This window comes from Morone saxatilis, unplaced genomic scaffold (genome assembly GCF_004916995.1).
Source record: "Morone saxatilis isolate NCDOM2014 unplaced genomic scaffold, NCSU_SB_2.0 Contig2, whole genome shotgun sequence".
In the NCBI taxonomy this organism is placed as follows: Eukaryota; Metazoa; Chordata; class Actinopteri; family Moronidae; genus Morone; species Morone saxatilis.
In genome coordinates, this window is record NW_023339762.1 from 17494992 (window position 1) to 17507036 (window position 12045).

Sequence of the window (12045 nt, forward strand, 5' to 3'; positions counted from 1 at the left end):
AGATGAAAGTAGAGTGAAACAGTGGACTCACCAGTGCTCGTGGAGGATCAGTTCTTCGCTATGGAGATGGATGACAAGACGCGCGAGGTGCACAGCCTGGCGAGGGGCTGAGATGGTGGACAATCCGCGCGCGCTCCCGGAACCCCTGGCTTAACACGCGCGCGCACAGGGCGGCTAATTCCTCGACCGTTTCATATGGGAGGGAAGGAAGGTGTGAAGCATATTACCGATGTGAGGTGTGTGTGTGTGTGTGTGTGTGTGTAAGCCAGGGAGGGAAGAAAGAGCTTACAGGTGACCAGACTTGAAAGTACACCTCGCCTACCCTCTGCGGGCGTGCAGCAAAGAAATAAGTCAGTGCAGAAATAAGCCTTTTTTTTTAGCATTTTATTTGATTAATGTATATATTATTTATTATTATTAACCAAATTATTCAATTACAATGATCTGAAATGGAGAAAATCAGCTTCTTATTATATTATCTACCTCTTTTTTTGTGCAACTGCAACCACTAAATGTTAAACATTTTTCACTGGTGGAGGAAGTATTCAGATCCAAAAGTAACAAAACTGACAAAACTGCAATATAAAAATACTGCATTAAAAATATCACTAAAGTATGTATTATTATCTACCTACCTAGCTATCTACACACACATTATATATTGTACATTATTAGATTAAAGCTGTCAAATAAATCTAGTTCAGTCAAACATACTGAAGTTGTGTTGATTGAATCTTATTGGACAGGTTGAGAGTGAAGAGGCAGAAAGGAAACAGTGGGAGAGAAAAGGGGGAACAACATGTGACAAAGATCCATGGCTGGTATTAAACCAGTGACGTTGTAGTTATGTGTAAAATTCAGCTACCAAAGCAGTCTACCTCAAAGTTATACTAAAGCTTGAGCAAATGTTAGCTATGTTCCACCACTGGTATTTTTATACTAACTTGATTAATATGTGATATATTTATTTAATATTGATCAACTCAATTAGGTAATGTCAGAAGAACCCAGATGAAAAAGGAAATCAGCAAATGTTATCACTTCTTAAATATTCAGACATCTAAAAACAAACTCTACAATCTCTACAAACCCATAATATGTTATAGAAATATTCAGATACAAAAAAACACAGACAAAAAAGTTGTACTTGCAGAAACTGAAAGGTTTGTTTTATTGATATTTCTGTTCTTATTTTGTATATGTAAATGCATTAAATACAGCCATTTATGTTATTTTTTATAAGAGTACATTTTAGTTGGATACACACCATTTATAAACGTCTCTCTCTCTCTCTCTCTCTCTCTCTCTCTCTCTCTAGGTGCAGTGTTTAGACAGACAGTCACATGCAGTAACAGACAGGACAGTGTGGTGGCTACGAGTGCCGTTGGCACACAGGATGGGAACGCTGAGAGGCTCCGTCTCCACAGCAGCACAACACACACACTCCTGCTCCACAGCGGCCCTCTCCAGGGAGTACATGGATTTACTGCGACATTTGCCCTGATGGACAGACAGATGGACAAATGGACAGATGGACAGTGCCACAGGGAGAGAGAGAAACGGGTTAGATGGCAATGGAAAGTGTTACGATTTCATTGAACTTTGTAGGCTAATCCTAGGGGGAAAAGAGTATTAATCATCCTTAAATGTGTGTGCGTGTGTGTGTGTGTGTAGTCTCTTACCTCACAGTAGTGCAGTTCTATCTGGTTCTCTGATTGGCAATCATCCACTTTGATGTAGTTAAGCGTTCCCACTGTCCTCCGACACTCTGGCTCCGTACCTGCACACATGCACACACTCTTATTAAAATCAGAGTGTCCAGATTTTTCAAAACAGTGCACCAGTCTTGCAGAGGGCACAACTCTACTTACACAGCTCACAGCAGGTTGTTCCAATACGGCTGACTTTTCCCTGAAAACAAACAGAGGAGAAAGATTTAATACAACTTTATGGCAGATACTGAGGTGTAGGTGTGGCGATGTGGCAGTGAGTGTGGTGGTCGTACCCCCTGGTCCAGGCAAGCTTGGCGGTTAAAAGGAGGGCAGGTGGTCACTTTGGTCTGCAGGACGAGATCCCCTTTATCGTTTACACCACAGGTATATAAGTTGCAACCGTCCTCGCTGGTGGTATTCACCTGGAGGGAGAGACACACACACGTACAGACAGTATTTATTTCTGCAGCTAAAACGCTGTTATTTCAAAAGGTACTACAGCAAACAAATGACAAAATGTTACATTTATAGACCAACTTTATTAAACCATGTTTATTTTTTATTTTGGTAACTACTGATTCAAGGAATACGTACAGCATAGTGTAGTGTGGCATTGCAATGTATAGTGTAGTATAGAGTAATGCAGTGTAGTTCAGTATTGTATAGTATAGTTTAGTGTGTATAGAATAGCATATCATATCATGACATGGTATAATATAGTATAGTATAGTGGCATAGGTTTTCGCATGCTATAAACATCAACATCATTAAACATTTTTCTTGCAATAGTAAATGAGTGCTACAGTATGTCTGCATGCTCTGTGTGTTCGACAGGGTTCATGAGCAAGGCATTTTCTCTGCTGTAAAATTACCTACCTGCAGACTCAACATTTGTCCATCTGGCCTTTGCATGAAGCAGGCAGTGGGAACACATCGACCACAGCAAGCATCCTCCTCCTTCTGCAATGTGTATCCCTGAAAACATTGTGGTTAATACTGCATGTTAGTTCATATAGAAAGACATCCTCAGGAAATTACTCTAAATACAAAGACATACATTTGCCTGGATAAACAATTCACTATTTACCTCTGTGAATAAAGCCAATCACGGAAAATGATGAGGCCGCAATTTAATGATGAGCAGAGGGGAATGTGGTCAGTGGATTAGAGAATCTTCGATGAAAATGATGTTTGAATTTAATAGTTAGTCAGTATGATGATGACAAATGATAACAGGGATAGTAAAACATAATAACGGGATGATGGTTACCAAGGGACAAGTGGGACAGCTGATTCTCCTGCAGGACAGTTTGTATTTCTTCACGGCACCGTCCTCTACCATACACTCACAGTGTGTACACACATCCACCATCAGCCTCTCTCCTGCCTGTACAAACATATACAGATCAAGATGGAGCACTTAAAGCAATTAAAATGTTCGAATATGAAAAAAGAGTGCTGCTTTTGTGCATCACTTACTCCTATCACAGTGTGGTTGAGGACACAGGCATCCATAGGGGCTGCAGGGAGAAAAGATGGAAATCATTTTATTGCCATTCATTAAACAGTGCATTAAATCCTGGGCTTTGTAAGGTCAGGACTCTCTCAGATTGGTGTCATCCAATCCATGGCTCTGGAATGACACCAATATGAGAGAGTCATCTGCTGGACAGACACCGCAACTGCAACTTGGTATATAAACAGTGAGTGGATAAACGTTTGTGTGTTTTCTGCCTATATTTTCCTATGTGTGTAATTGTATACAGCACGCATTTGTGTGTTTACCGCAGTGGCAGCGGGGGCAGCAATCCTGGGTGTCGCAGCGTAACTCGGTTCCCAGCGGACAGGATGGAGCGTCCATAACGGAGCAGCTGACGTTTGTTGCTGAGATGAACACCTCTTCTTTCACTTTCACACACTGATGCAACACACATTTATCATGTGGAGACTGCCATACCTCTCCCACCTATAAACAGATACAGAGAAGAGATTAAAATCAACAAATAGGGATAGCTTGTGCCAAGTCAGTGTGGTTTAGGCATTTATTGTTTCTCTACACACGTACATGTCTAAAGCTTCCCCTTATCAGTGTGTCCCCTCGCATCTCTCCCTCTGACTCCACACAGCTGGTTGGTGTGCACTTCCCACAGCACTCTCCTTTTGATGGAGTGTACGTGGAGCCCTGAAATATATAATAAACATATATAAATTAATGGTTATAGGAGCATAATGCAAAGGTGTATTATGGTGTATGTGTGTGTGCGTCTTACCTGAGGGCAGGTTCTATCACACACAGGTGGGGTACACTGAGCAATGTGTAGTGATGTGTTTATGTCCTGTAGCTGGGTGCAACTGCACTTCTCGCACCCTTCCTCCCATTCACTCCCTACTGGGTGAACCACGCCACCAACCACACACACCTGAGGAGAACAACAATAATAAAGTGGGATCATTTAAACAGCTAGAGCTAAAAAAAAGAAAAGAAAAAGGAAACTAATGCATCAAAAAACACACCTTGTCTGGCAGGCAGTTGGTTTCTGTGCAGCCGCAGTCATTGGTAGAGGAGGATGGGATGAACCCAGCAGGGCAGGTGTGGGTGAAGTTCTGGCAATTGCACACACATTCAAACACATCACAGCACTGTGTCTTTTTCACTGACAGTTGGCGATGTGCAGGACAAGCGGGGGGAGCTTGAAGGGCACACTCTTCCTTTTTGCAGACTGAGAGAGAAAAGAGATGAAAAGAAACGTGTAAAAGAGATCACAGCGATGTGTGCTCTGTTTCATGTGTGTGTGTGTGTGTTTGTGTGTGTGTGCCAGAGCAAATCAGAGCTCGAACATCACAGAGAATGTGTAAATGTCATACCACACTCGTGTACAGGCTGACATTCCCCAGGGTTTTTCAGAACCACAGCCTGACCATCCTCACAGCGGGGCACTTCAGGCAGGTCACAATTCACAAGATCACACACTGAAAAGTCAGAGTGAGACAGTCTGTTGCAGTAAGGCAAGATATACACTATATGATGCAAGAGGCAGATAAATACAGAGCACTGAAAAGCTTATATGGAGATGGGAAAAGATTTAAGATGTTTTTCAATATGAAGGTGGTAGAGGTTTATTCCTTTGTCAATAGCAATAAATCAACACTGAGTTTAATTGTGGTGCATTAGGGCTCTAATGTTTGAGCAATATATTACCTCCAGTATTCTAGCTGCACACAACACATATATTCAACAGTAACAGGTCGGTTTTTCCTGCTCCCATTTTATGAGGCTACTGAAATACTGGATGTAGAAATAGAAACATAATATTGCTACGTAGTTTCTTTGACATACCACACTCATACTCTGGGCAGCACTTAGACTCTCTCTTCTCCCTCAGGATCTCACAGGGTCCACACACCGGAGCTACAGACACACATACAGATGATTAATTATTTAAGTGTTATAAACACACAATGCACACAAAACCAGTAAAAAGATACTACTGTGTGACCATGAGCAGTATTAAGAGAAGGGATGCTTGCCTTTGACATCATTGCAGGGACGGGCAGTGCAGTTAATGTGTTGTTGGTCCAAACACATGCAAATCAAACATGGGTTCTCATCTGGTACCCAACTCTGCATGTACTGTGCAAACAAATCACAACATGTTCAGTTTTAGAGCACTATTTGGTTATATTAAGAACAAACATTAGAGGGCGCTCACAGCACACTTTAATGTTGAACACTTCAATGTTTGCCCCATCTAATTCTGTCAGCATGTGTCTCTGTAATTAAGAGGTTGGTTTAGATTTAGCATCATTCCCTCACATATTCAGTCCCATTTTTTCTCATCTTCTAATGTGTCTCACCATAAATGTTTGTCCATGATTGTCAACACACTGCCGGCATCCTTCTGGTGATACACACTGTCCGTGATGCAAAACCGTCCCTCCAGTACAGAAACAGCCCTCGGTAGGTGTGTCCATACAGGATGACTCGTTCCCCTTGGCAACCGACCAGTCGCCTGGCAACGTCTGTATGCTATCACAGTCCTCCACACACCCTGTCCGACATGCATCATATTCCATGGAGCTGGGGCACTGTAATGCTGTAACGCACAGATCAGGCAAAAGTTTAGATTTAGGCTCAGACCGGGTGTTCAAATGTGTCCACAGCAGCTGAAACACACGCAAATCCACACATCAAAAATTGACTTACGGCAAAGGTGGGGGCTCCTCCAGTCCACGCACACACCTCTCTGTCTGCAGAGGCGTGCGTATGCAGAAATGAGCTCGCACACATCTGACTCCTCACATGTCTGCTCCTCACACTTGGCAAGGAACACCTGGACGGGAATGTGTGCGTGGCATGGTTCAAACACTTCAGAACGTAGGGCCTGACATCCCATCGCCGCCCCAGACACGCACACTGCCTTCCGCTTTGGCAGACACGCACCGCCATCTCCAGCCACAGTCCAGTCTGAGATGAAGGCTTGCTGGTCAGTGGTCGAGTTGCCATTACGTAGAGAAAGGATGTTAAACTTCTCCTCTCCACAGGCACCTGGAAGAAAGATACAGAGAGAGAACAGAGGTCAGAGAAAGGAGAGTTGGTAAAAAACAAACAAGGATGACTTATTTTACACTTTTGAATAAATAGGTCTGTATTTATGTTACCGCAGAGTCCAGCCATATGGCCGGTGGTGGTGGAGCTGGGTAAAGTGATGGTAAATTCATTGCTCTTAGGAGTGAAAGTCAGGACGTAGCCATGGTCTGACTTGAGCTGTAGCATCACTCCTCCATAGCGCACCAGCTCTAGACCAGCGTACCGCCACGGCAGTGCAAGTTTTTCCCGATCAATGAATGCCTGCTCAAACAAACACACTTTATAGTATCACATATAATGATTCATTTCAGTGTTGGTATAAGTATCTTGACCAGCAACACACAGCTTACTGTCATATCATCCTTCAGCAGCAGTTTATGCGGCCCGTGGATCACCTCCATGGCTTTCATGCAGACCTGGTTGTAATTCATTGAGTCCTGACAAGGTCCACTGTGGAGTTTGACCTCTGACCCTTCACTGATGCCTCTGCTGACAGTAAGAAGTGTGTAGGTGCACAAACCCTCCCCCTCCAGCCTAAGCGCCAAGCTGTCAAACCTCACCACATGATTCGTGGAGCTGCCCATACACATGCCTGTCAACACACACCAGGCAGAAGGAAGACATGATTATACAAGAGTCAGAAACATGTGATCCGTTAACAGTCAGTATAAATAGACTGGAATGCCAGCCTCTAGCATTCATTGTTAGCAGCCCGGGGAAATGATGTGCACTTAATATAGACGAGATTAAATGTGATGCTAGAAACTTCAGGAGGTATTTGATCCATTTGGTGTACGTACAAGGGCACTCCCAGTGGCAGCCACAGGTCTCCTGAACTCTGACAGGTGGCATGTTGTTGCTGCAGGCTGGCGGCTCCAGTCTGTCACAGCTGACTTTGTGATTCTGTACGGTTACTGCCCCACTGGGGTGGCACATAAGAGAGTGGCAGCCATCCTCCAGTAGCCATGATTCCCCAGGCTGAAAGGCATTAATGGAATGATACACAACTCAATTCAAGGAATGCTGTAAAAGCTTGCTGTATTGTCGTAACTTATATTCAATCTCACCTTTCTCTCGTTTCCGTTATCATCAACACACAGTCCTGGTGGACCAGCTGAGAACCAGATCAAATGGCCAATATTATCATTATTATAATGTATTGTTATTAATACTAAAGAACAGATTTATTTCTTAGAATTAATCATATTTACTGTATATGTGTGTGTATGTAAGTACCTCTGCATATTCTCTCAGTGTAACCGTGGTCCAGAGTCAGCAACATCAGTAATTGATCCATGCTGTTCAAGTGCAGAGTGTTGTCTTGGTTGCCATGACGGCCAAGTATGCTAAGCTCACTCTTGTCATAGCCTAGTCCCACCCCAATGGGGAACACTGACACACCTGAGGGAAGACACTCTCATCAGTGAAACACCAAATCTGTGACAGAGGAAGGTTGGAGGATGGAAACATACCAACTGAATTTTGAATTGAGGTATTCAATGTATTTCATTTCAATGGTGACTTGTTTACCTGCTGCCAGGGCCTCGTTAGCTGCTTCTTTGACATCATCAGCTGACTTGTCAGTTACCAGCATCACCACAGCCTTGGCTATGCCAACTCTTCCACCACTGACCGGCGAGATGGCCGTCTGCACAGCGAATCGCAGAGCAGAGCCTACAGACAGACAGAACAGTGAGCATGTGTGTGTGTCTGCTTTAATGTGTGCACACACACTAGTTTATGTATCTACTACCTAGTGCGGGGGCAGCGGTAGTCCTGCTCGGCATGCTCTCCACCTGGCTCAGGAGGTGGGATTTGCTCTGTTCATCCTTCCAGGTGAGCTCTGCTGTGTTAGTTTGTCCATACTGAACCACACTCACCTGAGTGCCTTTCAGCCCTGCACACATAAACAAGGAGTTAAATCACTGTAGAGGGGAGGGAGATCCACAATCTGGTTACTTGAATAAACTTTAGTAGTACAAATGTACCTTAATGCCATGATCTAGTTTTGTAAAATTCCTAAAAAGATAATTCAACTGAAATGTGTCCCATATGCTTCGTCCCTCACTGGTTTCCCACTGTCTACAGTAAATGCCTAGGAACTGGGTGAAAACAAAACATGGAGTAATTATCCAAATTACTGTTAAACCTAAGACAATGATCTTACAACGGAAATATGATAAATACACGTTTGACCCTTTATTACCTTTAATACTTCCATATTTCTCACAATAATTGTCTAGTGGCAGAAATCCCAACTCCAGGTAATTATTTAAATTTAAATGGAGAATTTTTTTCTCAAGGCCTATCTGTCCTTTACATTTCATAAAAACCTGTGCTCAAGATTTAGAAATGGCATTGTGAAAGATAGACAAATTGAAAACAGGTAGAACTAATACCATACTGCACACAAGTGAAATGCAGTGCACATTACATTCAAAATGTAGTAGGGTATTTAGTGACTGGGTCACACCTACCTATGTCAGCATCATTGATAAAAGCTTTGACAAATGTCTTCATGTCCTCAATCTGTTCTCCAGCCTTCAACAGGAACAACACGTCCACAGGCTTCTTACACGGCACTGTGCAAAAATATGCTCACATATTAATACAGGGTAAGGACACCTTGTGGACTGAATGATTAAAATTAGTGTGTCTTCTCTACCTGAGGGTGGCAGGCTGGCAAGTGTTGGGAGGACCAGGGGTGGCAGTGTAGGAGACCTGGGTGTGACTTTGGTGTGGGTGATATTGACTATTCGGTGGACCAGGGTCGTCAGATGGTTGTAGTCATCAACCATCAGCGGGCGTTGAGGGGAGCTGAATGGTAGCAAGTCAACCTCACTTACTTTTGGTCCAACACCAATGGGATACACATGTGTCTGGGTGCTTGTGGATGATGGGCGTGTCACTGTGTCAGTAGGTGGGTTTTCTGTCACGAGGAAGACCAGCTGAGGAGGGGTGGGGCCGCTTGAAGGCTGGACCGTTGCCATTTCTTGAAACGTAGTAATAGCTGCGCCTGTGTTTGTCTTACTTCCACCCCTCCAACGAATCTCCCTCAGTCGCTGCCGCAGCATGTGCCTCTCCCGCCTCAGCTCCCACCGACTGATCTCCAAAGTAACTGTTACTGAGTACTGGATCACAGTGATACGAATGAACTCCTCCTCCTCCTCCGTCAGCTGTGTGATAACCTCCTCCAGGAAGAGGAGCGACTTGTTAAAGTTGACCTCACCGACTGAATCAGAGCCTTCCAGGATGAATGTCACATCTTTGACTGGAGTGACTGGAGATGAGGATGTGGTGATGTGAGACAGAGCAGGGGGTGAGGTGGAGGTTGGGGTGTTGGGGAGGTGTTGTGTTGGGTTGGGCTCCAGACGAGGAGCCGAGGTCGTGGTGCTTGTGCTCTGGTGAGCTTTACCTGGAGTGGACTTTAACGTTGGAGGTTTCGCCACCTCAGGCTCCATCCCCAAGGTGCAGAGGTAATCTGTCAGCTCTAACAGACGATCAGGCAGCTCACCTGTGCTGCTAAGCACATAGGCCCTGTTTTCTGGATTGGCCTTGGTGATATCATTAATCTGCCCCATGTTTACCCCAGGACCCAGTGCCACTGTCAGGGTGGTGATGGCTTTCTTGCGGAGCATCTTGGTGATGCCACGGACGGCACGAGGGTTGGCACTAGCAGTCAAGATGATGGCAACGCGGCCGGCGTTATCACGCTTGTTCTTGTCATAGATGTTGATCACCAGATACTTGACAGCCTCATCTAAGAAGGCTGCATCTCCTCCTGTGTAATGCAGCTCACGCACAGTCTTCTTAAACAGCCACTTCTGAACCTATAGGCATAAATGAGAGGGAAGTCAAGTAACCAGGTGCAGACCTTTAAAATCTAGTTTCTGTGAGTAAGCAAAGCAGTTTATTTCTGAACTAAATTTGATCAATGAAGTATTAATATAATATAACATATGTATTTATTTACAATTTATTAATCCATTTTACTGTATATAACTTTTGTATATATATATATTTTTAACCTGAATTTCATTATACAACCTTGCTTTATAAAATGACAATTAAATAACCTTGTATATTTGTGCAAGAATACACACTTTCCTGTGTTACACAACATAAGTTTATCTACCTGTAGGTCATATGTTTTGACTCCAGAGTGGTAAAGCAGGACTGTTGCTCGAGTGTGAGCTGAGCCCATGCGGAATCGTTCAACCACTCCCAGTATAAACTCTTTGGTGGCCTGAAATTCGTCTTCGCTCAGAGCTTCTGAACCATCCAGTAGGAATGCCAGATCCATGGCACGGTCACACATGCCCTCAGGCATCAAAGTAGTGAAGGGCAGAGTCGTGAAGGTGGCATATGCAGGTGTTGGTGTGGGAGTGGTGACCATGGTGAGGGAGGAACACACTTCACAGCTCAGTGTGTTGTTGTCACAGTGACTTCAGAACAGAAGAACAAAGTATCTTAAAATGTGGACAGACTCACATTACAAAGCATAAATTACAAATCCAGAATATCCAGTATTACCATATCTTGCAGTGGTCGGGGTCATCGTGATTCAGGATGACCTTGTTGCCGTGGGAGATTCTCTGACCCTCATGGATACAAACCTGACACTGAGAGGGATTTACACAACGCATGGCCACCTCATCCAGTAGTTGGCCTAAGACAAACAAGACTAAAGTTAAACTCACCCTCATTATATGCATGTTTATAGAATGCATCCAATTTGATCTATACTGCATTTAGATATTGCATGCCCAAATATTTTGTGTGTTGTATGTGTAATGAGTTTTATTTTGGCACCTGGGGGGCAGTAGGCATGGCAGCCTTCCACACATGTGAGCGAACAATGGAGGGGATCTGGGTGCTGGCAGGTGATCGGACAGGCAGGGCCACAAGTATTGTACCTCCACTGGCATAACTCCTCCCCTACACCTGGGCTCTTGGGGTTCAGCTCCTCACAGCTGATGGCTAAAGAAACAAAAGTTAAATTGTAGGCTATTTCATTTGCAGTGTGACAAAATTTGGCCACTGCATTTGACTAATCTACCTACACAGGCCTGCTTTCAAGATAAATAGGACCTGTGACCTGCGTAATAAAGTAAAAAACAAGTTAATTTTCTAAACTATACCATTAAGAGTGGATTTTCAGAACATCAAATCTGTTATGAGAGTATAGATAACAAAGTGAATGAACAAAAAACTAATTCAGGGTCACTTCTCATTTGAAAAGCAGAACTACAAGAGTATAAGCTCTAGTTATAACACAAAAGCTACCATGTGAAAGAACAAAGCAGAAGTGAAAGTGGTGGCCTTGTGATTGTGGTTTGTAAAAAAAAAAAAAAGAAGTAAAGCTGCTTGGAGGAGATGACTTGTGTTTCAGTCAGAATTCTCCAGGTATTTTTAGTATTTCTCTGTCTTGTGGAACCAGATTCCAGTTGTTGTTCGGGAGGCAGACTGCCTCTCCACATTTAAGAGTAGGCTTAAGACCTTCCTCTTTGATAAAGCTTATAGTTAGGGCTGGCTAAGGTGAGTCTTGAACCATCCCTTAGTTATGCTACTATAGGCCTAGAGTATTGGGGAATTTCTCATGATGCACAGCTCCTCTCATCCTTTCCCTCTCTTTCTGCACCCACCCGGGGTCTGTCCGAGGTTTCTGCCTCTTAAAATGAAGTTTTTCCATGCCACTCTCGCCAAGTGCTTGCTCATGGAGGTAACTGTTGGGTCTCTGTAAAT

General features: G+C 43.8%; 1 protein-coding gene across 2 annotated transcripts in view; it reads right to left on the bottom strand.

The window, feature by feature from the left end:
• Positions 1-1141: 1141 nt before the first annotated feature.
• vwf (von Willebrand factor) overlaps positions 1142-12045 on the bottom strand; it is a 20145-nt gene continuing 9241 nt past the window's right edge. The window contains exons 26-53 of one of the 2 annotated variants that reach the window (XM_035665216.1): positions 11113-11280; positions 10834-10969; positions 10436-10745; positions 8966-10130; positions 8778-8882; positions 8054-8197; positions 7831-7974; positions 7537-7701; positions 7368-7414; positions 7101-7278; positions 6651-6892; positions 6372-6561; positions 5917-6258; positions 5568-5806; positions 5241-5343; positions 5050-5121; positions 4578-4682; positions 4227-4432; positions 3983-4132; positions 3778-3894; positions 3498-3678; positions 3192-3232; positions 2983-3099; positions 2589-2687; positions 2006-2134; positions 1872-1911; positions 1683-1780; positions 1142-1500 (exon numbers count right to left, since the gene is read on the bottom strand). In XM_035665216.1, coding sequence (XP_035521109.1) covers positions 1315-1500; positions 1683-1780; positions 1872-1911; positions 2006-2134; positions 2589-2687; positions 2983-3099; positions 3192-3232; positions 3498-3678; positions 3778-3894; positions 3983-4132; positions 4227-4432; positions 4578-4682; positions 5050-5121; positions 5241-5343; positions 5568-5806; positions 5917-6258; positions 6372-6561; positions 6651-6892; positions 7101-7278; positions 7368-7414; positions 7537-7701; positions 7831-7974; positions 8054-8197; positions 8778-8882; positions 8966-10130; positions 10436-10745; positions 10834-10969; positions 11113-11280 — 5219 coding nt within the window. In that variant the 3' untranslated portion in view covers positions 1142-1314. Of the gene's footprint in view, positions 1501-1682; positions 1781-1871; positions 1912-2005; positions 2135-2588; positions 2688-2758; positions 2886-2982; positions 3100-3191; positions 3233-3497; positions 3679-3777; positions 3895-3982; positions 4133-4226; positions 4433-4577; positions 4683-5049; positions 5122-5240; positions 5344-5567; positions 5807-5916; positions 6259-6371; positions 6562-6650; positions 6893-7100; positions 7279-7367; positions 7415-7536; positions 7702-7830; positions 7975-8053; positions 8198-8777; positions 8883-8965; positions 10131-10435; positions 10746-10833; positions 10970-11112; positions 11281-12045 lie in introns of those variants that run through there. The other variant, XM_035665217.1, reaches the window with a different exon arrangement.